This window comes from Pipra filicauda, unplaced genomic scaffold (assembly GCF_003945595.2).
Source record: "Pipra filicauda isolate LSUMZ 115617 unplaced genomic scaffold, ASM394559v2 scaffold48_size3843733_pilon, whole genome shotgun sequence".
Taxonomy (NCBI): domain Eukaryota; kingdom Metazoa; phylum Chordata; class Aves; order Passeriformes; family Pipridae; genus Pipra; species Pipra filicauda.
The window spans coordinates 3,104,130-3,131,988 of NW_024104631.1; the positions used below are offsets into that span (position 1 = coordinate 3,104,130).

General features: G+C 39.0%; 1 protein-coding gene across 9 annotated transcripts in view; it reads left to right on the forward strand.

Moving 5' to 3' along the window:
- Positions 1–27,859, forward strand: part of FARS2 (phenylalanyl-tRNA synthetase 2, mitochondrial) — a 241,277-nt gene that overhangs the window by 62,388 nt on the left and 151,030 nt on the right. For all 9 annotated transcript variants that reach the window (XM_039386529.1, XM_039386527.1, XM_039386526.1 and 6 more), the window contains 2 exons: positions 4,906–5,065; positions 12,410–12,541. In XM_039386529.1, coding sequence (XP_039242463.1) covers positions 4,906–5,065; positions 12,410–12,541 — 292 coding nt within the window. The remainder of the gene's footprint in view (positions 1–4,905; positions 5,066–12,409; positions 12,542–27,859) is intronic.

Here is a 27,859-nt window from a genome sequence, read left to right on the forward strand (position 1 = left end):
CAATGTGATATTTTAATTGTGTAGGGAAAAAAAGAGCAAAATATCTACAAGTGTATTTGAGAAAGCATCATCATGGCTAGGCTTTGCGAACAAAGGTTTGGGAAGGGCTCTACCCACACTTGCTACAAGTGCGCTGGTGGCTAAAAAGGCCAGTGTGAGATAGACAAGTCCAGTTGCAAAAGGCACAGCAGAAAGACTCTTTGGATGGTATCGACAAGACACGATTCTTTCTGCGTTGTCTTTTCTCCTCGAGAGTGATCCTGCGTGCGTTCTCAAAAGAAGCAGCAGCATTATAGATGGTGTGTCTCCAGACCTCCCGATTGGAGGCCAGAGTAGACCAGTGACGATGATGTATTTGGGAAGTATAAGGTGCTTAAAAGTAAAGGAATTTCTATTGCCACAGAAGCAGCAGTCTGAGTCCGATAATATATTATTGTCTCGTTATAACAGGTATCTTTGTAGCAGTGTTACTTTTTCTTTATGGTTCAGAGACACCTCAATTGTTTTCCCTTTGCTTCCAGAAACATTTTCATTAGGTAAAACAAACAACCAAACAATAGAAATAACCTTTCTTTGCTGTAATTGGAGGACTGAAAATGGAAGGATGTACAAGTTAAGGTGAGCACCTGCAAGCTTGTGGCTTCAAGTGATTTTTGCCTTTTTCTCCCCAAACCAATTCTTCTTGATATGCAATAAAGAGCCTTCTGTCATGAAGACAGTGAGTTGGGGTTTTTTTTGGTACCTAAAACTGCCTGGCTTGGGGTGCAGGTTTACATCTTGGAGGCTGACTGAGACTGACATTAGGTTTTCTCTTTGAGATGTCTGTGAGTGGCATCATCTTCATCATTCATGATCCATTGGTTGAGTTTTGAGTTCCACAGCACTTTTAAAATGTTATGGAAATGGCTTACTCTTAGTAAGTGCAGCTGTTGGTTCATTTTTAGGGACATTTATCGGGGCCAGTGAGACAAAATGTATTTGGTGTGGCAAGGTCAAGTGTTGCCACATGCAGATCTTCATGTAGAGATAATCTTAAATGCTGCTTTGTCTGTGAGCATGATTTATTCATTATCTTAATCAATGCATGACTGGCAGGAGGAATACACAACTGCATTGTGGAAAGACAGAATGCCGTCCTATAAAGAGACACTTAATCTTGGATTGAATCCTAAACGTATGGATAATGAAGGAATGTGAGACCAAAAAATCTGTCAAGTGACTGAGGAGACATTGGGATCTTGATTTAAATCGCCTGTGTGACTTCTGCCCTTTGTGCCAGGCTGAGAAATACGAGAATGTGCTTTTGAGGGAGTGTAGCTCCTTTTGTATTTGTCCAATTAAAACCCTGCATCTTCTTGCCATTACATGTTATCAAATATCATTTTATTCTTATTATGAACTAAATTGTGAGTAAATTTCATGCCACATGGTTAGGTCACTTCAATTCCTTTCTTCCTGCTCCTTTGTAATGCAGCATAATTAGATATGCTGTTAAATCCTGGTAATTATTAATTTTTTAACTTCTGCATGGTGACACAATAGTCAATGTTTTGCACACTTTCACTAAAAGAAAAAGCTTCTTGTCCTTACACTAGACAGACACATAGATGCTCGATTTATGGCTACAGGAAATTTCTTTTCTGGTAGTAGTAATGACTGACCTTATTCAATACAATAAAATAGTGCATTTTAATTTAGTGTGCACTGAAGGAATAAATGTACATGAAAATGTGACGTCTTGAATGTGTCAGTGTTATATGCCAGTTTGTTACATATTTTTTTTCTCCATTTGCTCAGATATGTGCTTGAGAAAAATTGACATCAAAAAGGAGCAACCATAGGTGATTCTTCATTTTATCCGACCTTTGTCTTTCCTGGCTTTATAGAAAAATTGAAGTGTTCCTAATCCAAGAGATCTACTTAACACAGTTCAATCATTGTGAATAGTGAAATTAGTGTATAAGTTAAAGCTGTTCATATTGGATGAAAAGTGGGGATGGAAAGTGGGGAATAAATATTAATACAACTGTAAGGGATCTTTTTTTTCTCAGTATAATCCCATCCACAGCTGCACTGGAGTTGACAGGAGCTGATGGAGCCTCTATGGAGAATACTAAAGTGCATCTTGGTGCCTGCCTGTAAGGGGGACTGTTTTCTTGCCGCTGACTGTTTTTTGGGGACTTCCCAATAGCTGTGTTTTCACAGCCTGTCTGAACTGGAGTAGAATCACAGCTGTGTCTAAAGTGGCCCAGCCCTGTTCCATCTGCCAGAAAGTCTCTTAGTGTCACTGGTGTGCTGATATTTGATTACTGAGCTGAACTTGACCATTTTCATGCCCTCAGTTTCTTCCCTTCTGGGTTACTGCTTAACCAGACCCATCTCCCAGCCTGACTCAGTACACTGCCACGTGGACACTTACCCTGGCTTGGGAAAGGAGATGGTGCATATGACTAGTTTGGCAGGATGAAGACTCAGGCAGGTTAGAGGGCTGGAGTATGGCTAAATGTGTTTAATGGTTCTTGCACAAGTTTTATTTCCACATCTGATATAAACTACTAAAATAAAATCTTGCTTAAGACAGTAATTACAACATCCACGTTTCAGGAATAATACAGCGGTAAGGAAAAGTATTTCTGTGTACTTGTTGATACATATGCTGTATTTTAAAGGCTAGTGTCCAGACTGTTTCTTACGGTGGTCTAGGGAGCCAGTTTTAAGCTGAAGGGAGGAACGAAGGGGAAAATTAAGAAAAGAGTTTTATGTCCTAAAGTACTGCTGATAGGGAAAATAGTGAATGTACCTTCTAATGTGTAAATAGAGCATGTTCTGGTCAAAAGGGGAAACATCTCTGTTGCCTGAAGGAAGTTTCTGGCTTACTGAGTCAGGCAGTCAATAGAAAGGAAAATAGCTACTTGTATAGGGTAGTTCAGAGCAGGAACCTAATTTAGCCACTCTGTGTTTCTCTGTGAGGAAGCCTGTGTCTCTCCATTCGCCACCTGGTGAGCCTAAGACAATTATCCTCCTTGGGCTAATGCTGGCCTCTGTGAATTCCCCCTGGCTTTCAAAACCCCATGCTGGATGACCAATCTGTCCTACTGAGAGCAAATTAGTTATAGGGTGGGTGTCATCTGCTTGTTCCATCCAGGGCAGAAATAATGCCAGTAGGAAGAAGGGGGTTTAATCTTTCAGGTGCACTTGAATAAAGAATCTATTATTTAAAAGTGTAATGCCTAGTTTTGTCAAGCTGTTGCCTTTTGGTTAGTAAAGGCATTTTTGACTGATGGAGAATCGTTTTATTTGGTATTTATCCTTTTCCTTTTTTATTTGGTGTTTTCTGCAGCACACTAAGGAGATTAAGTGGAGAGGTGCTTTTTCAAGCTGCCAGCAGTCTCCTTGCGACTAGCAATAAAAAGTTAAACGCTACTGGATTTTTTTTCTATTCCTTCAATCCATTTTGCTGCTAGTTTGCATGCTGTCTAAACTCAGACTTTTCAGGCATTCTTTGTGTTTGTATGAAAAGTGCTAGAAACTTCTCTTAATTAATTATATCCAGCATTTGTAGGCTACCAGAGGTTCACTTGAACTTTCTGTTTAGAGCATTTAGTGTGCGGAAGGCATCAAACTGCAATTAAAACAACTTCTGTAGGCATCTGTGAGTTGTTAAGGTTACACACTGTTCGTGGCATCTCCTGAGTAAGAGCTAGTTATGCTGGGAAGCCTAATGGGAAGAAAATCTCGGTGCATGTTTTTTCCCTCTGTGTGTGCTTGATTGACTGTGGGAAGCTGGAGGAGGAGAGGTAGGAAAGGGCACTAGAAACACTTTCACAATTGGCTCTCCTTATTCTCCAGACTTTAACAGATATAATTTTTTTGTACAGCTGAAAGGATTTCCAACAAAAATACTGTTTAGAGTATAAAACTGCCTGCTTGTCTCCCCAGGACACAGAGCCTCCAATGATGCTGTTTAATTAGTGTTTTATTGGTCTCTCTGAGAGGATGTAGATTTGCTTGTTTGTATCTGTCTGGGTTCACCTGGCCAGAAACTTGCAGGGATATGCAGGAAACAGAAATCTTCAATTTGCAGCAGATGTGGTGGGGAGCAGCCTCTGAATAAAGAACAAGTCTGTCACATCCCAAAAGAGCTGTCCATGTGCTTTGTAATTTATCTGGAAACCCCAACTCAAGAACACGAATCCTTAAATGCCCCATAGATAAAATCCCTGTACACAAAAAGGATGCTGTGTATGGGAATATGCAGGAAAATGGTAGTTCTTAAATGAGTAAACTGTTCCCAAGATGAATCAAGTGTGAGCATCTTAAGGTCTCATTAAACCGCCAGTGATTTTTTTTTTTTTTGTTTAGGTGGGTTTTTGTTTGGTTGGTTTAGGGGTTTTTTGTTGGTTTTTGGTTAGTTGGTTTTTTTATGGCTTTGTGGTTTTTTTTTTTTACTTTTTAATGTTAATTTGATTATACCTTTTAAAAAGTGTTGGATGTTTTGGTATTTCTTTTATATCATTCAGTTACTAAAAAAGTTGAAGCCGTGAGGTATGGTTTGCTTATATGGTACAGAGGACTTTGTTCTGCATGATAGCTTTCACAGTAACAGAATCAGAAAAAGAGAGATTGTTCTTTTATAAATTAATATTTTCCTGTAGCTAATCATATTATTTGAAGATACAATATACAGAAATAAAACAAATCTAATTGTTTCAATATTTCTGTTCTTATGATGATTTATCTCTGCATTTAGTGAACAGAATTTGTATAAAATCACAGTCTTTATGTTTCTTTTTCATGGTGCAGACATAGCAGGTAAGATTTCCACTTGAATCAGTGAAATTCCGTTTTCTGTTTTCATTTAGAAAGTCATTGTTGCAAAACACTGGTATTTTTGTTCTGTTGTAGTTGTTCTCCAACATTAAAGATGGCGAAGGTTTACAGTTGTTCGAGCGAGGCCATCGCACTGCCCACAAGCAAGAGTGTCACACCATGGAGGCAGTGAGGCTGGTGGAGTTCAACCTGAAGCAAGTGCTCACAAAGCTCATGACTCACATCTTTGGTGACGGTAGGTTCTCCTGGACTGCTCCAGGTGGCTGTAGTTGCTTGGGCTATGGAGACAGATTTTGCTGCATAAATACAAACAGGAGGCTTAGGGGTGATGTTGATAGTTGGAATACAGAATTTTTTTAAAAAATTATTATTTTCAAGAGGCCACACGCTCCTTTCTTGGTTTTCCTAAATACCGGTGCACACAACACTGCATTGAATCATCAGGTTTTTGTGAAAATATTCTGGTATGCAGCATGTCAGGGTAATGTAGTGGGCATGAATACAGGTGGGGACACATGCCAGACTCAACTACGAACACTCGTCGGGCAGAAACAGTGTGTTAGAGTAAAAGTGGCAGACCTGTCAGTGTGGGACCTGCGAGGAGAGGCAACTCTAGCTCCAGTGCAAAGCTGTGCAGGACCCCCTTTGCTTTGTCTTCAAGAGCCTCCCGTGTCCTCGGAGGGACAGGGAATGGGTGCGCCGTCGCATCTAGAGGTGCGTGAGAGCTTGAGTGCTGCTGGGGAGGGTACAGGGCAATTTTCACTTCTCACCAGCAGCATGGAGATGGACAGGACCAGGGAAGGGGTACGTATGTGCACATGCTGCTTTGCTATGTACACACACGAAGCACCTTGAGCGTTTCCCATGTGCAAATGAATTTAAACCTTGCAGCTGAGGGGAGACGGTGTTTGCTAAGTTTATGCCAAGCTGAAAAATACTTGTCTTTTGGTACTTACAGTGGGATGAGGAAAGGTAATGAATATGTATATGAATGAAATATTCTCTCCTCAGAAATACCTGCTTTCAGTTTCAGGAACAGAATTTATAAATGGCCTGAGTCAAAATTGCTACATTAATGCTATTTCCTTGGCAAGGAGGCTGCTATTCTGAGCTGATTCATTTTTCTGTTGAGGAAATACTGGATGGTATTAGAATGTATCTTGCCTACTTTCAAAGGTCTTTTAAGATGCTTACTGCACTTAGAGCAGTATTTCCAAGAGTGGATTGATAATGATACCAAGTCCTATATATGATTTTTTGAATATTTTTCTGGTTTTATTCTATTCCACCTGAACAAAAATTTTTAAGTTCTTCAGTTCAGAGTTTCTTGTGGGTGTATTTTACTGAACAGTGGTCTTTTGAAACATACAAGATTAGGATCAAAGTGAGTAATAGTAAGAATGATATTTTTAGATCAACCTCAGATGCTGGGGATGTTGTTTAAAGTGAACAATTTCTAGGAGTTATTAGTGATATCTCAGGCTGCAGTTTCATCCTTCTCTAGCTGTTGACAGAGGCTACACTTTAAGCTTCAACATGCTGGCAGTTCTTCTGCAGTCCACACAGTAGTTAGAAAGAAATTAAAAATATATTAATAAATTATTTTAAACATACAGACTAAAAGTAGATGCCACCTTCTTACTGTAGGGATTTTCCATTTCTATACCAGCTGTATTTTTCCTGAAATGCAAAGACAAGATATAGTTAGTGATTAAAATGAAATTATATATATATATATATTTGCCCCCCACATTTCATGGAAATACTTGAATATAGTATTCAGAGAGCAAACTTCATTTTAGACATTAGGTGTATGAGATCGGTGCACTGCAAGTTCTTGGGACACACATAAATAAATTTCTCTTTTGACTACTGTAATCTTTTCACTTCTGTTTTACTCTTGACACAATACTTTTGATAATTTTTTTTGTCTCAACACCTGTAAATTTTAACTTAATTTTAAAATGTGTTTTACTGTGTCTATTGCTCTTGGGAAATTTCTGTATTTTTCCTTTGGGTGGGCATTCCGTAGGACCTCATGTTCTGTTAAAAGCAAAAATTTCATTCCTTTTATACTTCACATCAGTTGTATTCTTTACAGCTTGTCCTGTCAGCAGAATATTGTAGTGAAGTTGCACATCTTTTCTAGCAGGACAAGCATGACCATTGCTGCAGTGAGCTGTTGAAATGTTACGTTATCACACAGTCAATGGTTACTCATAGGCAGATTGTTTGGATTGTAGATTGTTTGCTGTGCAAGTTAATTTTGCATAAACTAACTTGTGCCCTGAAGTCCTGGAATTGGATAGTTGTGCTTCTGCAGTACTTCTCTGGGAATTTACCATGTCAGATTGATGACAGATTGAGGATCCCTGCAGGATCTCTGCAGAAAGGTCAGATCACTGAACTGACCTTTTTTTTTTTCCAATGTTTTTTCCTCTACATTGTTCTAGGTTAGTTTTCATAATATTTAATGAGACAGTTTTGCTTTACCTGACTCTTTATCTACACTTATTCCAAAAGTTTGTCTTTTTATTTCTTTCTGGCTTTGACAACAGACAAAGGAATTACTTAGATATTAGATGGAGGGGGAAAGATCTGGATCATGCAAGGAACTGTCTTAAATACTTCACAGTGTAAGACAGTTCTATTTATGAGATTTTCTAGTGGTATGCCATGTCTGATTTTGCATTCTACAAGTAATTATCTTTAGGTTTTTTATGAGATTATGATATCAGGAAGCTATTTCAAATACTACACCTAGATATCACATTCTTAGTTTTCCTCTATTACCTCTAGGTAAGGTGCACACTTGAAATCCAGTAATTTAATTTACACCTCCATCTCCCCATACAGATTATCAGTGTAGGAATTCTGTTATATCTCATTTAAGTTACCTTGTAATAAGGCTTTCCAAGATAAACTGTCTTAGGTTTCTCTATGAAGTTAGTTAGTCCTTCTCAACTACAGTTCTTTCTGTAACCCTTCCATAGTTTGTCAGAAGCTTTCTGGAGCCTGAGAGATTCAGAAATAATCTTACTATAGCAAATAGAAAAGAATGATTGTGTGTTACTTCTGTGATTTGTTGCTTTACGTGAAATGGCTCAAAATTCACTGCTGTCCCATATTTATCTACCCAGTTTCTAGGCACTGGTAAGGGGAGGCAGAAGAGTGGGTGATGCTGTGCTTTGACTGATGGCTTTGCTGCTGCTGGTGTTCACTGAACAACCACTGGATGTCTTTTAAATCAAACACGTTGTTCTGCTCTTTCTTCTTTTTAACTCTGTTGTACTGATACCTCCTTTGAGTACATGGAGATCTGTAGGTGTAAGGAGTCTAAAAAGAAAGAAAAAAAAATCATTTATTGAGGACATAATGGTCTGACAAATAACTTCTGAAAAATGTGAGCTAATGTAGGTTTATGGGCAGCCAGCTCCTGTCTGCTGCAAGTGTGATGAATTATCTGCAACAACGAGGTGCAGAGTAGTTACAAATTGACGCTCACCTCAAGAGGCCGCAGTTCGATACCTTCTGTGCTTCCCAGCGCCCACCCTGTGCCCCTCTCCTTTTTCTCGCATAAACTCGTGTCTAAAAATAATCCTCACAGGAACAAAGAGAATTTCTGGTCAGTGAAGACCATCTGGGTCCCAGGCTTTGTTGCTTCTGTGCTGTAGTGTAGCAATAGGCTGCTTTAATGTGTTTGGTTTGTTCTTTTCTCTTTTCTTTCTTTTTCAGTGCCTTTGGTCAAGCCTTTTTCATTACGAGACTCAATTAGGCTAGCACTTGTTTAGCTTAATATCTGATAACACCATTACTCTTCAGTGCAGGCTATGACCAGTTCCTTACCTTGATTCAGTATTCAGAAATAACAATAAATTTTCACTATTTCCATACTTATTGGAGATGTGACATGTAAGTTACTGTGTTGGGTTTGCATGGCAAGGTTTTGGTAGCAGGGCAGCTACAGGGATGGCTTCTGTGAGAAGCTGCCAGAATTTTCCCTTGTGTACAACAGAGCCAATGCCAGCCATCTCCAGGACAGACCCACCGCTGACCAAGGCTGAGCCAGTCACGAACGGTGGTAGTGCCTCTAGGATAACACATTTTAAAAGAGGGGAAAAAAACCCTGCACAAATGCAGCCAGAGAGAGGAATGCGAACATGTGCAAGAAACAGCCCTGCAGACACCAAGGTCAGTGGAGAAGGAGGGGCAGGAGGTGCTCCAGGCACCAGAGCAGAGATTTCCCTGCAGCCCGTGGAGCAGACCATGGTAAGGCAGCTGTACCCCTGCAGCCCATGGAGGCCCATGGAGGAGAGATCCACCTGCAGGCCCTGGAGAACACCATACTGGAGCAGGTGGATGCCCAGAGAAGACTTGTGACCCCATGGGAAGACCATGATGGAGCAGACTCCTGGAAGGACCTGTGGCCCTGTGGAGAGAGGAGCCCATGCTGGAGCACGTTTGCTGGCAGGACTTGTGACCCTGTGAGAGACCTATGCTGGATCAGCCTGTTCCTGAAGGACTACACCCTGTGGAAGGGATCTGCACTGGTGCAATTCATGAAGGACTGTCTTCTGTGGGAGTGACCCCAGCTGGAGCAGGGAAAGAGCAGCAGAGAAAAGGAGTGACGAACTGACTGCAGCCCCCATTCCCTGTTCCCACTGCTGGCAGGGATGAGGTAGAGAATTCAGGAGTGAAATTGAGCCTGAAAGAAAGGAGGGGCGGGGGGAAGGTGTTTTTAAGATTTAGTTTTTATTTCCCATTATCTTACTCTGATTTGATTGTAATAAACTAATTTCCCCAAGTCGAGTCTGGTTTGCCCGTGACTAAGCGGTGAGCGATCTCTCCCTGCCCTTATCTCAACCCAGGAGTCTTTCGTTTTGTTTTCTCTCCCCTGTCCAGCTGAGGAGGGGAGTGATAGAGTAGCTTTGGTGGGCACCTGGCATCCAGCCAGGGTCAACCCACCACAGTTACTAATGGACATGTGCCTACTGGAAGGACGCCCGTGAACACTTTTAGGCTCTGAAACGAGCGAGTGTCCTCTGGTAACACAAGTAATTTCTTTGAACCGGAGAAGTTGCTGAGTTTGTATCTAGTGGTCAGTCTCTGGTTAGATTCAGCATTGTACTCTGTGTCACGCATCTCTTGGCCTTCCAAAATTTCTTGAAAAAGATCAATTTTTGCCAGCTTATCATAGGCTGTATATGAAGAAATAAATTAGGCCTAATCAGTTAAATTATACGGTACTACAGAAAGCCTAATCTTCATAATCCTTAAGTCCTTAGTGGTCTGATTTGCTCAGTATGAGCAATGCCCTTTATTCCTTGGGAATATATTGAGCACCAAGACAATATTTCGTATCTAAATAATAAATGTACCCATTTATTCTGTGACAGTCTATAGAAATGCGGTTAGAAGGCTTAATCTTGCCGAAGGCTGAGCACCCTCAGCATTTCAGTAAAGTCTTCTAGAGCCAAAAGCCTGAAAGAACACTTGAATATAAACTACAAAGGTATTCCCAGTTGGCCGTGATACTGTATGAATAAAATTATTGTGGTATGTGGGATTAACTATTAATTTAGAGAACAGAATGAAGGTGAGAGTTGTTTCTTCATTGTGAATTTGTTTTGGTTTATTCAGATTTTTGTTTGTTTGCTTATTCGCATTTAAAACAAAAGCCTCTTAAGTACTAATAAGCATTAAAATGCAAAAATAAAAAAGAGCTTTAAATTCTTTTTTTATCTCTTAAAATTTATTTTAATTAAGAACAAACAGCTGAGAAATCCCTTTTTTTCCCAAATCTTCATTTTGAAGTAATAAGAGGATTAAAAAGAAACCATTATCTGAATGTTGTTATTGAACACAAAACTACTTGAATATTCAGTGTCTTTGCTACAGTTCCAAATTTTGCAAGCTAAATGAAAATATTTTATATGCGTATGGCTTTACAGTGTGTGCAGGATTGTACAGCCCTAGAATTAAAAATGCCAAGATCAGGAAATTAAAAAAATATTTTCTGCATACCATACTGTTATATACACATAACTCTTTTGATCTATGTATTTTTTTATTGTTATGCAGGAAAAAAAAACAATAAAATGATTGCTAAAATCACAGTACAATGGTGAATGGTCTGATTGCAAATACTTCCAGTTTTCAGAGTTCTGTGTGTAAAATTATCAAAAAGCTTTTTTATCTTTCATATAATTTCCTTAGGTTAATTTTTAAGAAAGAAAAGAAAACCTAGCAGTACCAGTGTATTTATCTTTAAACCTCCCTCACCACTTGAAAGTTTATAACATCTAGAAAAGTTCCCTGTAACTATTCAGTATTTTATATTTTGGTCATGCATGTACTTTTGTTGTAGCTTATTTTTTCAGTTTCTGTAGCCACATTTGATGTTTCAAAAGTAGTCGAAGAAAATCAAATTCTTGAGGCTACGTAAAATATTTTTATTTGAAAAACTTTCAGTATAAATCATGCGATTTGATGTTTCACATTCCTTTTGTGAAATGACGCAAAAAAAGCCTGAAAATCAAACCAGGAATGTTAACAGGTACTGTCACTCAAACAACTTTTGCTGTGCCCCTTATTTTCAAAACTGGACTTGCCTGGTTCTTAATGATCCTAATACTGATTAGTATTTGGCTTAAGTGAAGGGAAGATGGGCTTGGGGTTAAGGCATTAGCTTACAGATTTTGCACTTCAGTTCTGTTTTGTGTTTTTGTAGTTCATGTTTCTGAGACTTCTTTCCTGACACCTAATAGCCAGAAAAAATTATTTAGTGAAACAAAGCCTCTGTAAATCATTAGAAGAACTAAGGCTCATCAAATATAATGAGAGCCTTGACAACAACTCTGCTTTTGGCAGCAGTGTAGACCTTGTCCTCTTCTGGCTCTTCTGCTCTGAGATGCCGGGAATTTCCTCACTCTGCGCAGTGGCATTTGCAGAGGTGCTGAGCTGGGGAGGAGGATGGGGAGTTACCCAGTGATGCTTTTCTCTTAGACTTATCTGCTGTGTGTTGCATACCTTAATAGTGTACAACTCTGTGCATATATATTTCTATTTGAGTATATTAATATCTATTTTTAACTTTCATATTTAAACCTATACAGAGAGAACAGCTCTGTATTTTAATTAGGTTCTGATGAAAAAAAATTACTTGCCTAGACAATCCACGAAATAGTAAAAATTAAAGACTTTCCTGTAAGAAGCAGTTAGTAATTTCTTGGTGCAAAGAATAACAACAGAATTACTGACTTTCCCATGATCTTGGCTCACTTTTGTTCCATGCCAGGTGGTTGCTAGAGTTTGACAAATGATTGATTTGGTTTCAGAGGGTGCTTGAATTGCACAAAGCATTTTTCATATTAGAAAAGACATGGTCATTTTTTTCCACAGGTTTTAAGATTTATCGCCTTGCATGACTGTTGCAAATTAGTTTGTTTGCTATTTATTTTCTCTGGATTGCTGTAATTGATGTCATTAGTTGAAGGGCAAGTTTTACAGATGGTTGGAGGGATGGCCTTTTAAGCATACACCCTTTAATATTTATTTATTTATTTAAACACTGCTACAGGACTACAAGTCAGATGGGTAGATTGCTACTTTCCGTTTACTCACCCTTCCTTTGAGATGGAGATCAACTTCCAAGGAGAATGGATGGAGGTCCTGGGCTGCGGGGTCATGGAGCAACAGCTTGTTAACTCAGGTACTGAAACTCCTTTACTTCATTGACATCTCTGTTAGCAAACATTTCCAGAGCAATCAGCTGCACAGTCTGAAATGTCCCCTTCTACCCTGGTGAGCGCAGACATATCCCTCAGGTGGAACGCAGCCCTTGCATGCTGTGATTTGAGAGTAACAGCTGAGCAAGTGATCTGGAGCCTGCAAACAGAAAGCTTGCCTTTTATTTTGTACAGTAAGGAGACAGACAGATGTCAGCTTTAAAAGAGAACCTGCAAATTAGACTGTGAGGTTTGTTTTTCTTTTCCAAGAGGTGTCAAGTGCATTCATAGTTATGATTTTAAAGTATCATTAGCAAATAACATCCCCTATTATTTGGAATATCAAAGTGCTCCTGTGTCTCTAAAGTATAGAAAGAGGAATGTGCTATTTTTCATATTGCTATTTGGTCACTGGGTAAACGGTAGGTAGATTTTTGCCTTTGTTTTGTTTCCTTTCTCCTTGATTTAGTTATTTATGAAGTTGCAAACTGCATTAGGAGCACATCATTTATTTTAATTGAAATTATTACACAGAAATTTCACCTGACAATTTTGCTTTCTAAAATTTATAAGTATGGAAGAAGGAGAGGAGAAATTGGTGGATTTTTTTATGTCTAAATGGAAAATTTTGCGTGCTTGCTTTTTCATTTGCTGAGAATAGGTAATTCTTCGTTAGCGTAGGACAGACTGCGTGTGTTCAGACCTTTGTCATTCAGTATCTTCCAGTACTATTTATTAAGTACAGAAGACTTTTGGAATATGATTTGAAAGCAAGTATGCTTTCAGATAGCCAAGTTAATACTCAGTTGAATTTTTTGCCATTGGTTTGTTAAGCTATTGTTGTATTTTCATATGGTCTAAATTCCTCCTGTTGAAATCCAAGTATGATAACTATGAATTACTTAATTTTGGCACCAGTTACTTGGCACAGCTTGTTTTCCTCAAAGTTCACATGTATTTTAATGTGATCATTTTCCTTTTAAAAAGATATCCTCTTCCAGAGTTTCTCTCCAATGAATTAATGATTTATGCTAATGTTCTTTCTCAAGTTATTATTTTCATGGTGTGGTAAATATAATATACAGCTTCTGATGAGCCTTAGAAGTGAAAGACTGCTGTGTAATATTATTTCCATCAGATGCAACAGACCAGTGTCCAGGCTTTCTTCTTGAAAAGCTTTTATGTTGCTCAATTCTTAAGTTTAGGTTCTTTTAATAGATGAAAGAAGAGCTAAGCTGTGACCTCAAAACAATGACTGTTTACATTTGTGTGTGTGTATGTGAATGGATGTACACAAAACACAGGTCGTTTCTACAGCAGTTTTTTGTGGTAACTTTATTGTGTGGGGACTTCAACAGCACTTTCTCACCCTTGAAATTTCCCGTTATTAAAATGTTAACGCAGATCAAGATTTGCCAAGGGAGGTACAAACAGCCTCATCCTTGTCATTCACTGGGCAGTGGGAATGATCCAGTCTTCTGGACCATTCAGATTTTCCATGTTAACAGCAAACAAGGTTTCTGTTGTCTTGGTGTGTAGATGAGCAAATACTAAAGGCTGCAAGTACCATTTCCACTAAAGCCAATCCACTTATTGATTGTTTTTTAACAGTTGTTTGCATTCAGGAAAGCCTCCTACAACAAATAAAATTGAGAATATGGTGTTATTTACTATTTTTTAACAGTGAAAGTTGCTATTTTAAAAGAAAAACATATACCTTATGACAGTGTTTTTATATAATTGTTGAAAAAAATATGAACTACTGCAAAGATGCACTGACTTGTCAGGAATGATGTTACATGTTCCCCTAAGTCTGGTGGTGCTAAACCATCAGACGAAGTATTCAGTATAAAGTGAACACAGAAGATAATTTTGATAATCAATTTTCACTAAGTATAAAATCTAGCTTATTGCACTGTTTAACTTCCCATTTTTGCTTGCTTTGTTTTTCGTCCTAAACTATACCTAAATACATAATTTTAATAGGAGTGCTGTGTATAAATTTTGATGTAGGAAAAGTTATTTTTATTCTCATTAATACAGAAACTTTGCAGTATTGTAAGAAATACTCTTAGTTTTAGGACCATGATGAGGATACAAGGAAATTTTGTGGTTCAGTAGAGCTAATTTCAATTAACAGCACCCAAGGTATTTATTTCTGTACTTCAGGAGTTTGTTACCCAAGATTTGCAAAGCTGATGTTCATCGATAGGTGCTGAAGTTCCAAGTCTATATGGAGTTCTAAGGTTCAAACCTTTGAATACAGGCTGTTGCTTACTCAGAGGCTGTGATCACATAGTGTTGCTTAGTAACTGTGAAATTGAAAGCAGTTAGGGTGTGATCCTTTGCTGATGAAAATCAATGGCAATGTTCTCAGTGCTCAGCATTGCGGAATATGGTAGCTGGGGACGGAAGCGAGAAAATTGAACTAAAGTTTACCTCAAAACCATGAAACTAAAAACCAGATCATTTAAAACCAAACCAAACCAAAGCGCAAACAAACACTCCCTCCCCCGCAAAAAACCCGCAACCAACCAAACTAAACAAAACAAAAAAAAAGAGAATTCCTTGACTTTTTGGTAAAACTTCTCGTGATGTTTTTAACTCCTGAAGTATACCATAAAATAATGTAAGGGTGGCACACCAGATCCATCCAACGTTCAGGGCATCCCTCTATCACGATGATGTTCCAAGCCAGGGCCTAAAGATGAGTAGAACAGGCATGGTTATGCTGATCCTTCCCTGATATGCTCCTTCAGCTACCTGTTTCCTGAGCTGAAAATGTTTGTTTTCAGTAGTCATTGTGGAATATTCTTCCATTTCTTTGTCAAAATGTTTTTCGAATCCTAGTAAACCTTTACTCTTTGCAGTGTCTTGTAGCAAGAAGTTGCATAACTTGCATGAGGAATTACTTTGGTTTTGTTCTGACCAGCAACTTAGAGTTACAATTAGAGCTCTTCTGTCCTGCAAGAAGAGTCAGTGAATATGTTTCCTTTTACCTTGTTTAAGCCACTCAGTATTTGTTTAGATCTCAGTTGTCACTGACCTCTTTTGAAGCCAAAGGGTGCTGGTCAGACAGTCCCTCCCGATGTGGGAGCCAATCCATATGTTCTGATAGTCATGATCACTCCTACCTGCATCTTCTTTAGGCTTCTTTTTTCCTTTTCTGTTAATTCTTAATATTAATTTTCCTTGTTGACCTTTAATGAGCCTTGAGTCGAAAGTGAGAGGAGGTTTTGGTATGATGACTGCTGTAGATTGTTTTTGATCACTGGTTGGTGGTTGAAGCATCCTGGCACACAGCCAACCATTCAGCTCTGGGTGGCAGCTCAGGCTGAGGTCTCATTTCCTAAAATTCTGAATCATGAAGGTTGCTGTATTTAGGCTACCAGTAAGAGGAATTGGTAAAACTTTCCTGCTGTATGTAGATTTTTCTACCTTCCACATCGGAAAGAAACACTGATATTTACAGTCTTAAAAAACAATTTTATTTTATAAATATAACACATTTAAAATTTTTGCTTGTCAGTTTGAAAGGAGTAGGGAATGGTGTAGGGGTTTGGAAAAGGAAATGTCAGCTTTCCAGCTTGAATAGTAGGAGATAGCATGGCATTAGCAAGGAAATGAGCAGGCACTGGGCTTTCAGTGAGGCTATGAAGAGAGCTACTTGGTCAACAGCTTACACACAGTTACAGTTTTAAAAGTTGCTGGGTAGTCCTGGTTTCCCAATTGTGTGTAATATCCTGAATTTATAGCAAAGATAGTTTTCCTAGTGTCTTGTTAATTTTGTGAGTACTTCTGATGAAGAAAAAGTTGCTAACCTTGTCTAAACATCTTCATGAATACTGTTGAACACAGCAGAAGGAGTTTGTCATAACTTCTGAAAATCACTGCTTTTGTTTTAAAAGGTTGAAGCTTATTTGTCATGAAATCTGATTCTTGAAGTATAGGTCTTTGGAATCCCCTTTAACATATCAGATGCAGGACTTATTTCCAAAATTTGAATAGTGCTTGGCCCAGGGCTGCCACCTTCAGCCAAATAGAAGTCTTAACATGTAGAACTTATTTGACTTCAATGCTGCAGTAAATAAATCTTTACTGATTTATTGAAGATCATCAAAATTGCTGTCTGATTTCTTTACTCATTTATTGAAGGACATCAATTGCTGTCTGAGGGAGGTAACAACTTTTAAGTTCTTAACTTGTCCACTCCTTCTTGGTTTTGGCAAAAGGATTATGAATTTGGATATTTCTCCATGGGCAGCAGGTTAGTAGTTAACTGAAAAATTATGTCAATGTTACTTTGCAGGCACAGAACTGTTTTTTGTTTTTTTTTAAATTTATGAATATGTTCTTAAATCAAATATTAGTTATAGGTGAGTTAGGTTCATATATCAAGCAGCAGGGGGTGTTTTGGAGAAGGGGAAATGTAATATCTTTCATCTAGTTGTTTTTTTTTTTCCTGCTCAGCTCTTGCCTGATAAATTACATTAAAATGTTTGAGCAGATGGTGCATGTGGCTTCAGTAGTATGCCGGCCCATGTTCTGTCTCTGCTAACAGCTCTCTGCGGGGACCTTGAAATAGTTAACACTGCGTGTGTCTACATGGATATAGTGTATAAGGGTAAATATAATGCATTTAAAAAACATTCCTCAAACTCTTCAAGGTGAAATTAAAGTTACAGAGGTATTGGTGTATTGGGCACCTGGGGCCTCCCAAGAACATGAGGTAAAGCTGTTGGATTGGCTCCTTCAAACACACGAACCTTCAAAGCGATTTAGCTATGCTGTGTAAGCTTCACAGCTCCCCATACCAAACCTCTCAGGGGTCATTTTAGGTCACTGTGTGTCTTCTATGCAACCACACTACCAAAGTACCTTGAATCTCCCGACCTTTCCTCTGCTTATTTTCCTGAGACCATTATGAGCTAGGCAAGTGTCATCATCATTCCTCGTTTATGGACTGGAACTGAAGTGCATGGGAAGCTGACACACATGCACACATGCACATGCACACTGCAGACAAAGAGTTTAGCTGCCTAAGTTAAAGTTAGCTTTCCTACAGTCCTTATATACTCAAGAGAGAGAGAAAGTCTGTGTTTTGAATGTATGGGGCTCTGTGGGTCCATCTTCCAGGCAACTTCTTTCTATGTCTGGCTGCAGGGGGAGCAGAGTCTCCTAGTTTAGGCAGATACCTGAAGATTATCTCACAAAGATACAATGTCTCAGATGAAACAAAATTAAAGGGAAATTAGGAAGCTGCCTTCCCAAGGATCTCAGAAGAAACCTGTTGAAGAAACCGGAGTTGAATGCAAGCTTTATAGCTGAGCTCCTGGGTCACCTTTGTCTCTATCCATCCTAGTGATTTACATCTGCACATAAATGCGTATGTGTGTGTATGTATAAAAACCAATAAAGAGTGATACAAATAAAACAAATCAATGACCAATTAAGTACAGAGTGAGACATATTTGGCTTGTTTTAGTTTTGTTGTGTGGTTTTCTACACACACACACACACATCTGGCTAAGTTGAGAGACCTTCTGTTGAGCTGGCAGCCACTGAAATTTTTCTTTGCTTAGTCAGACATGGAGCTGGTGTGGAGTTGTGGCCTTTTATAAAAAGATATGATTGAATTTTTATCTGTGTTCTGCAGCATTTCATACAGATACTCACAAATGTATGTCCATGGCACATCCAGAGATGTGTTTACCCAAGACAGTGCTGCTCAGTTTAAAAGTGAATAAGTAATATGGCAGATAACCTGATTTTCACTGAAAATCTGTGGTGATTCAGCGTGTCTGAAGGAGAGGAGCTGTGGTTGTAGTCACCTGGGTGGCTGTCAACAAAACACTTAAGCAAAAGAGTTAAGGCCCACTCACCTAAGTTGAGGGGTGTGGAGCGGCAATTAGCTGTTCTTAGCTTGTAAATTAAGGGGTGTGGAGGGGTAATTTAACTGTTCTTAGTTGACTACTACATCTCTTGACTGTAAAGGAATCATCCATAGCAGGAGACAGTAGAAATATCAACCACTTTCTTAGACTAACAATTAGTGCCACCCTTTTTCACGATTGCAAATCTAAGTGCTGGTTTGCTAGGCATCCCAGTACTGCAAAGGGAATAGATACAGGACTGCTACGTATATACACAAGAGCTGGGCTGTAGTTTGTGTTTTAAATTTTGGCAGGATTAAATCTGGACTCTTAGGATTTTGGAGGTTCAAGTTTCTAAGGAGCATGTATTTTAAAATTGGAATGACTCTTATATAGAAAAGCTATTTCTTCTAACTCCTTTCAACCCACTCAAAGAAGAAATTGGAGAGAGTTTATTTCCTGCATTTGGATGGAGATTGCCTTTTGGGTTTGATTTTATTTTGGTTTCTTTTGAAGTGACTGTGAGGAAGTCTTAGTCTTGCCTTGATAAGTAAGCCAAAACACAGAAATGAGTTATACAGTGGTGATAGTCCCATCAATCAAAGGGTGCACTGTTTCATTTGTTATTTGATTCACTTGTTCTGTTACCTGTGGCTACACCACCAGGTCTCATGTGTGTGTTGTGTTATAAAATTAAACTTTTCCTTTGCCCTTCCCTTTTTCTTATCAAGATAATTTGCCTGTTGTCTTCTATTTCATTTACAGATCTATTTTTAAAACTGTTTTTTCATCAAGTTTTTCATCCAGGAGGAACCTATAAAATTTTTGAAATGTTGCTTTCTCTGATTTTATTACCTTTGACAGATTCATTATCTGTGTTAAAGTTGGGGTTTTTCAAAAGAATTAATATAAGCTTGCTTCCAGTCTGTAGTGTTTGTATATATTGAACAAATACAGTATTGCATTTAATGACAGTTCTATTATACCTATTTCTGGTAAATGTGCTATTTATTTACAGGAGTATCTTGCAGGAGAACAAGTAAAGGATTGAATCTTGGAAGTAAGTAGTAGTTATAGAACTTGGATGGCCATTTGAGTTTGTGGCTCCATATGATTTTTCCAGCTTATTGTTAAGAGTAGTAATGTCGGTAGATTTAGAGGGTAATTTCCCTTTCATGGTGCAAGACTACATTTTTAGTTGGTATGTAAGTTCCTTGTCTTCATAATTTAGAAAACTACTTTGTCTTCATCCTTCATTTTCTCCCGCATAAAAATGTATGTGAAGCAGGGTTAACTCAGTCTAACACAAACCTTGAAACCAGTGAGAGTGGTTATTTGACTGACTGGTACATCTTTCCATTGAGTGAATGAAAGCTCCCCCTAGCATATGTGAGGCTGATTTTAGTCCATTCGGAATCTAGAAAAGAAAAAAAGAGATACACAGTTGCATATTCCAAAGTTCCTGTTGCCTTTGAAGCAGTTTGCCCATGTGTATGCATTGCTTCTCCTTCCCTTAAGTTTTTTTAATCAAAAGTAAATTAAAGGTTTAGTAATTCACTATGATTTGTCTCCTTGGGATCCAGCAGGAGGACTAGAACACCACACACAAGAGAAGGCTAAATAATGATGAATGTAGTTTATTAAGCAGCTCCCAAGTAAAAGAAAGTGCTACTCTCAAAAACCTTGAAGAGCAACAATTTATAGCACAGAGAAGGTGTTTCCCTTGGCTTTATTTATGCAAATGAAAATACAGCTAAATAATACTATTGAATTACTACACTGTTATGTGGTGAATGCTGAATGTTTTTAATCAGCCAGGAGTTGGTTCAATGAGCCTAATATAATTCCTCATCAGGCTAGGATACCCTGTGGGTATTTTTGTTGCGTTGCAATATTTATTTTTGCTGTTCCCAGGACATTTATCAGGACTACCCAACTGAGGCTGGAGAAGAGATTTTACAGGCATGCCTCTAACTGTTCCTGACTCTGCTACACAGAGATCAGCTGAGACAGTTTCAGTTCATCTGAGATTAGATCAAGCATCTTGGGAAGTGTTTTCTTTTCACTAGGTTGCAAATACAAACTTGATTTTTCATTTCTGGAGGGGGAGGTCTTGGTTAGGCTGTTTTTGTTGTGCCTCATTTCTTGTCTTTGAGATTCGTAGTTGGTGAGAGGAATGGGTGAACACAGGTCTCCTACTGGAGGCTGAACGAGCAGCTCTTCCCCCTCTCTGCTCTGCCATTGTATTAAGAAAATAACAAACTAGTGGTAGCATATGGGTGGTAAGCCTCCCAAACTCCATGCCATTTATCAGAGGGTGTCCAGGTGAGTAATGAGGCATGTGTCTTTAGAGGGCAAGGCGTGGGGAAGGGAAAACCTGAGCATGTTGCATAGCTGAGGGAGAGCGGCAGTTTTCTAGTATTGACAGCGTGATTGTGGCAGCAGCCCAGGCTGAGCCAGTGGCACCAGCCTCTCGTGGCTCATTTCAGCTGGAGACTGAGAAGATTGGATTGCCCAGCTGTCCGTGTGCCAGTGCATACTGATCCATTGCTGACCACGCAAGCGAGCCTTGTCTGGAGACTGTTGTTTGAATTGCATGTAAGCAAACACAGAACAGCTCAAGAGCCAGAGCTGGGCCACCACTCCTCTGTCAATTACAGCCGGTTAACAGAATAACCTTTCATGTTATTATAAATTCTAGTTTTGTAAAAGTATGTAGCTCAGCCCTGCTGGTGCCATTTTGGCTTGTATTACTAAGAGTAACTTACTTTCAATTTTGCTTGGGCTTCATCTTCAGATACCCAGATTTACTTTTCCTGTTTAGCATTCATAGACAGGCACTGTCTACAAGAAGTAGAGAGGATAAAACCTACAACACATGAATAAAAAGGTGTTCAGAAGGAGGTGATAATGCTGTGAAGGATAAACATTTTTCCAGAAGGAAGGAAAGAACCTGGATCAGGTTTGGCACCTCCATGCTGCTGGAAGGCAACTGCAGCACAGCTATGGAGAGGAGACAGCCCATTCCAGGCAAGGTACCAGCTAGTTTTGTGCAGGATTTGCTGCTATACCTGAAATGAATTAGGGAAAAATGCCAGCCTTTATTAACACTTTTCCCCATGTAAAGAACAGTGACAGATTACTAATAGATATTAAAGCAATGTCTCCTTTTTCTTGAACAGAATGGATGCTATAAATTATGTATTCTGATGACTATGCAGTGAGCATCAATAATAAGTTTGATCCTAAGTACTGTGGCAGAGTCCCAGGAAACTTTTGTATGTAACAACAAATGGAATTTAAGAAATAATTGTGGAAGTCATCTTATGCCTATTTTCTTTTTGGCCAAGTGGAGGGGGGAAAGTACTTGTTTGTTTATTTAAAAGCTTTAGTTGAATATTTGAAAATCTAGGCAAGTTCTATATTCCCTGGGTCAAAATGTTGGCTTTATCAAGAAAAAAAAAAAACAAACCAAGTGAATAAAAAGCCCATAAGCTGGTGAATACAGTTTTAGAGCTGTTGAACTCCTCACCCTGCAATAACTTTTATTTCCTATTTATCTTAAAATTGTGGGGACACATGAAAAAGTAACAAAAAATATGTTTTCCAGCCCTGAAGTTTGAATTGCTCATTCAAATGTACCAGTCTTCTTTATGCCAATGACAACGATTGTCACTGGCACAGTAATTCAGAGCTTTTTCTTCTAAAAAAAAAATTAAAGTGGATTTATTGAGTTTCTTTTAGAACAGTGATTGACATAAAATAGTAGTGGGGATTGTAAGAGACGAAAAGTTAGTAGGATCTACTTAAGTCAAGAGACTCCAGCTAGGACTTTGACTGTACTGCTTGAAAAGTATTTAGGTAATGAATTATTCCAAAAGAAAAAGTACAGTGAGGAGAATCCTTTTCTCATATTAATTCAGACTTGCTTAGCATGTTTCAAAAGTGACAGTCAAAGATAAACTCCTGACTTGGACTCCTTTTTTTCATCTTGGAGAAATATATTCTTAATATAGTACTACTGTGTGGCTCACAGCAGAAGCTACAATTGCCAGGATATCTCTGCTACTCTATTAGAACCCATCGTATCACAATCAAGACAGGAGCAGAATTAGTCACTTTTACAAGTACTAAGTTGGTTTCTAGTCTTACTGAATAAAAGCTGGTGATCCTAGAAAGGAAAACTGTATTTACACTTGCTGCTGCTATTTTTATTTATTTAGTAAGAGGTGGCAGCTCACCTTACACAGGAGAGTTTATTTTCTCTAGGGTGCTCTGCTTGCAAGATTGTCCTGTGCCTCTCTTGTGGTTATTTATTTGTTTGTTTAGTTCCTTGCAGGCTAAAGTTCAGAGAAGATTTAATAACTCAAGGTTACAGGTCTTGCACATCATAGGTGCATGAGCAATAGGAACAAAGAAAGTGAGAATTTACTAGAGCCACTCCAGAACAGGAAGCTAGAGCTCACTTAAGCCATCTGAAGATTCACTTAATCGTACAGTGGTTTAAACAAAAGTTACTGTGCCTACCTTGCTCTCAGCTTTCACAGATCACTAGTGAAGTTGAGCAGATTGCCCATGTTCTGCATATGGCTGATTGGAGGAACTGTAAGCAAACGTTAGAAAATTGTTGTATTATCCTCTGTAGATTTCCTAAGTTGTTCTGTGCCATGTATGTGGTTTTATAGTACAAACCAGGTGATGAGAGTGATGCACAGGTGAGTATCTGGGTTTCTTAAAAGTGACTCTATGAACTGCTGTCCTAGTGGGACTAGGAACAAGCTGCTCTTTTGTTCTGGTAGCATGTGATGCTGAGTGGACTGGTTTCTAGCTCAAAAGAAGTGTAATTTGTGCTGTTTCTGTACAGTTAGTCAGTACAAAAGGATCACAGTAGAAAGATAATTTCTTGTATATCCTGGGGTAGAGAGAAAGAAGCCGTCAATATGATATGACTGTAAGTCAGTGAATAGAAAATAGAGTGATTTTTATGGTGTCCCATCAATAGTTCTGTATTTGTCACCTTTGTGTGGCTGTCACAGAAGCATTAAGTCTTAAAAACAGGAGAGGAAGAGTAGAGGAGTATGCAAGATCATCGGTGGACACAAATGTTTACATACACATGACTGGTGACTGGTTGGTTTTGTTTTTTTTAATTATTGCTACATTACACACCTTTCATAAACTCTGGTGTTGCCCTGGAGTTTCTACCAGATACTTTTAAGCAATTGGTGTTAAAAAAAAAAACAAAGGAGAGTGCAATTAGAAGATGAGATAGGTGGAAATTCAGGTCATCTTTCACCAAGTTTAGGAGCAGTTCCAGAAGTAGTGCAACCAATCATTTCCTATAGACCTGTGTTGTCGTTCTGATGTTGGACAAAGAATGATCTCACATTTTTGCCTCTTCTTCATGGATCAATAACCATCAGTGACCTCTCCCCTTCCGGTGTTCTTCATTATATTGACCATTGGCTTTATCAGAGGAAGAGAAGGTACAGCAGCCACTTGCAACAAGCATGCCCAGAGCTTGAGATCATGATGGCATTGGTTTTGTAGACTAAATTAATAAAATAATTCTTAGAGGTAAAAACACAGTTACAATCATAAAAAAAAGCACTTCCTTTACTTCACTGACAGCCTCTTGTCTTCTTTCCATGACACCTGCAGGTGTGATACTCAGCAGTAAGAGAAAATCATGAATTCTTTCCTTGAAAGGCTCAATTTTGAAAAAGCTACTGTTCCCCTACAGTGACCTTCTTGCTGCCTTATGATACTCTGCAGGAAGAGAAAATCAGCAACTCTTTCCTTGAAAGTCTCAAATTTGAAAAGCTAGAGTTCCCCTACAATGACCTTTTTGCTGCTTTACTCCCATCTCCCTTTCATTATCTCTGTTCTCATGAGGCTTAAAAAAAATGCATACACCTTAAGTTAGGGAAAAGCTCTGTGAAGGTACAATTCACAGGTGGAGATTAAGGAAGGTGAACTAAGGGACACTGAATCTGTAATTTCTTTTATGTGTTCTACACATCTGTGCAATACAGAGCTGGAAGGGCCTTCCCAGGCTCCCTGGAGACACCCAAAAGGCTTCGTAGCAGAAGAGAGTAATTGCAGCAAGTATGCTGGCGGCTGAAGGACAACCCCAAGATGATTTTCAAACCACAGCTGAGGAAACTATGTCAAGGAAGACAGCAGGGGAGATGCCTGCATGAGCTCATCAGCTCTCTTCTCCATTACCTGTGGAAGTCTTGTACAAGACACTGAATTTGGAGGGCTAGGATTTGTTCCAGGCATTGCTTTACTCCTGGTTCTGGGCTTATGCCTTGAACAGGAAAGGTGTTTGACAGGTGATTGAAGGCCTCTGTTGATGGCCTGCAACCTAGTCCATTGACTTTGATTTTCTTGCTCAACTCCCAGCCTGTTCTTGTAAAATGACACTTGTAGTTTGGATAATCTGGTGTACAGACATGCTTGCCATGTCTGCAGAGGTGTGAAATGGAAGCTGAAGCCTTCCTCTGGGAGAGATGAAAAGCATGATGAGGAGTCATTGTGAGGCTAAGGGTGGGATTAGAATAAAATGCTGTATTAGGGATCAGAATGAGGACTTGACCACTGTTGAAAAGAGGGAATAAAAAAGATGCAGTAGCTGTTTCTTGATAGCTGAAGTTTGAGACATGGTAGCAGGTGTAACTGGAACAGAGAAAAGGTCTAAGGAATCACAGTATTTTTTTTAAATTTATTTTTATTTGGGTGTTTTTTTCTAAATGAAACTTAGAGGGGTTTGGTTTTGCTCTTGTGAGGACATGTCAACTGAAAAACCTTAAGCTGAAGCTGTAAAGTCTGATGGCTTGAAGGAGGTATGTTTTCCCAAGACCTTGCATTTCTCTTCCACTCTCCCTTAGCCTTATTAGACTTCAATCTTCCTGCAGAGGAGTCCTACCTTACTGAAAACTCCTCACTTATTGTTGGCCATCATGCAAATACCTTCACGACATGATGCTTTGGTACCAATCCAGACTTGGAACACTTGTAGGTATCATAGCTTTGAGAAAGTATTAATATATAGATATACTAGCAGTGTGTCTTCTTCAGCTGCTGAAATGCATCCATTTAAACCTTTCTTTGATGAACTCATTGGTTTTTTTTGGTGGTGGTTGGTTTGTTTTGTTGGGGCTTTATTTGCTTTTTAAGGCGTGCGAAGAAAACATAATGGAGAGGAACACTGACTTTGGCTGTTCTTGGTGATAGAAATGTGGCCAATCTGTGTTGTCCTGCTTAGATACCCTCTCTTGGATAATAATAAAAATGGTGCTGCTAGGTAGCAATTTTTAACAACATGCCTTAATAGTTTTTATAAAAGCTATATTATTAGGCATGTTTTACAGAGGAGGAAAATGTGACACAACTCAATGTAGTGAGTTGTCCCATGTCACCTTACCATCCACTCAGAAAGAGGCTGGCCCTCTTGGTTGTTTGCCATCAGTAAGGGCAACAGTACTGCTACCTTGTCACCTTCCACTGGGAAGGTAACTCTTCACACCATGTGTTTCTTTTTCTTTGCTTTTTCATTAAAGTGTCCTTTTCTGAACATTTTAATTAATTCTAAACATTGATCTCTGGCTCAGAATGTTTGCTAGTGCTGGGCTTTTCTTTTGTTTTTCTTTTTACCTGAGAAGCTCTGAGCTGGAGGAATTAACAGAAACTTTGAGTAAAGTACGTTCCAGTGTTACATGAGAACTCCCTGAGATTCATAAGACTTTTTTTAATATCCACAGATTTTATTTTTGCAAGAGTTGTTTTCCTTTCTTGTAACATATGATTGGCTTGGTGCACTTGGACTGATGTATTAGAAAAAGTTTGGAAAACCCCCCAAAATTACATGTTAACAATTTATCTGGAATTCAGGGGTACTCAAATTCTGCATGTTACATTATAGTTAATATGATTAGATGTTGTCAAACAAGGCAAGAATTAAAATCGACACGGGATTATCAGTCCTTGCATGTCAAGATGATCACTGACTTGCTTGGGTTATAGCTGCTGAAACATCACCTGTAGTCACATTACTGCATAATTACAGCTTCTGGTCTGTGTCGCTGGCAAAATGCCAAAACTGCCAAACCCTTAGATCTGATCCTGTTGTAGGAGATTCCTATATATGATAAAATTACTAGCTTTTCAAATAAATTCTCAAACATTCTAAATATATTTGTAGTCTTGGTGCCATCTGCAGAATGGTATGCAATTTTGTATAGGGATATGCTGTTAGTCTCTGTCCTGGTGATCAGTAGTCATGTACATAAAGTATGTAGCAGTTTTTCTGCACTGAGTAAGATTAGAGCACAGGCATGCTTACAGCTAAAAATTGGTTTATTTGATTTGGTGTTTGTCTTCTGCACAAAACTTGCATAGTTAACTGCATGGAAGGAATGATATCAATATTAAAACTATTCAATAGCATTTGCTTGAACTTAACATCTCTTGCATTCAAAGTTGTCTTCAATTTGCTTGTGTATGAAATGGAGATAATAACTTATTGACTTTTCACTGTTGTTTCAGTCTTGATTAGGAGTTGCAAAATGTTGTCATACCTACTGATGGAAGTCAGTCAGCAAGTGCAAAGTAGCTTGGGAGGTCAGCAAGTCTAGTCAGTAAACCTTTAGCTGGTAGAACTACAGTGGCCCAGCCTTGGATTTCAGTGAAGAGTAATGGATGCCAGTGGCAACTTGTAAGCAGGTGCCAAAATGGTGCGCCATAGGCCTGGTGCAACGTTGGAAGCGTAGACTTGGGAGAGAGGCACAGCCTCTGACTCCTGGGAAATGCAAAACCGAGCAGGTCTTAGGAAGAGCTGTCTGATATGGAAGCAAGGCTTATTGACAGCATCTTGTCTCTCTGAAAGGCAGCATCATCCGGCCTCTTCTGAATATCTACCAGCATGCTCAGTTTGGGATGGAAAAATACAAGGTGGTTTGCTGCCCTTCTTAAGTGGGCAATCTTGCTTAGTACAGGCATGGATGATAGCTGGTAGGGCTTTTCCTCCAGCAAAAAGAGTTACTAGATGCTGTGCTTCCAGAGGCAGAGCACTTGTGCTTTGAGGCTGTGAGGTTGTAGTTAATGCTATTAATCAGTGCAAGGAACCCCCCAAAAGGGATTGCTGTTCTTGAGCGTCCACTGAGCAAATAAAGAGTACAAAAGAATCCCCACTGCAGAGCTCACAAAAACTAGCACTGACCTGGCAAGTAATGAGCAAACAAACTAAAAAGTGTAAGAAAAACTGATGCAAGTTGTCATCTTGGGTTTCCTAAATAACGTAATAACCTTCTGAGTATTACTGGTCACAGTGCTGTCCATCAGACTGCTCAGAATGTCCCTGCTTTACCAGTGTTATCCAAGGTTTGCACTGCAGCCACACAGAGGAGACCTTTGCTGGGCATTATT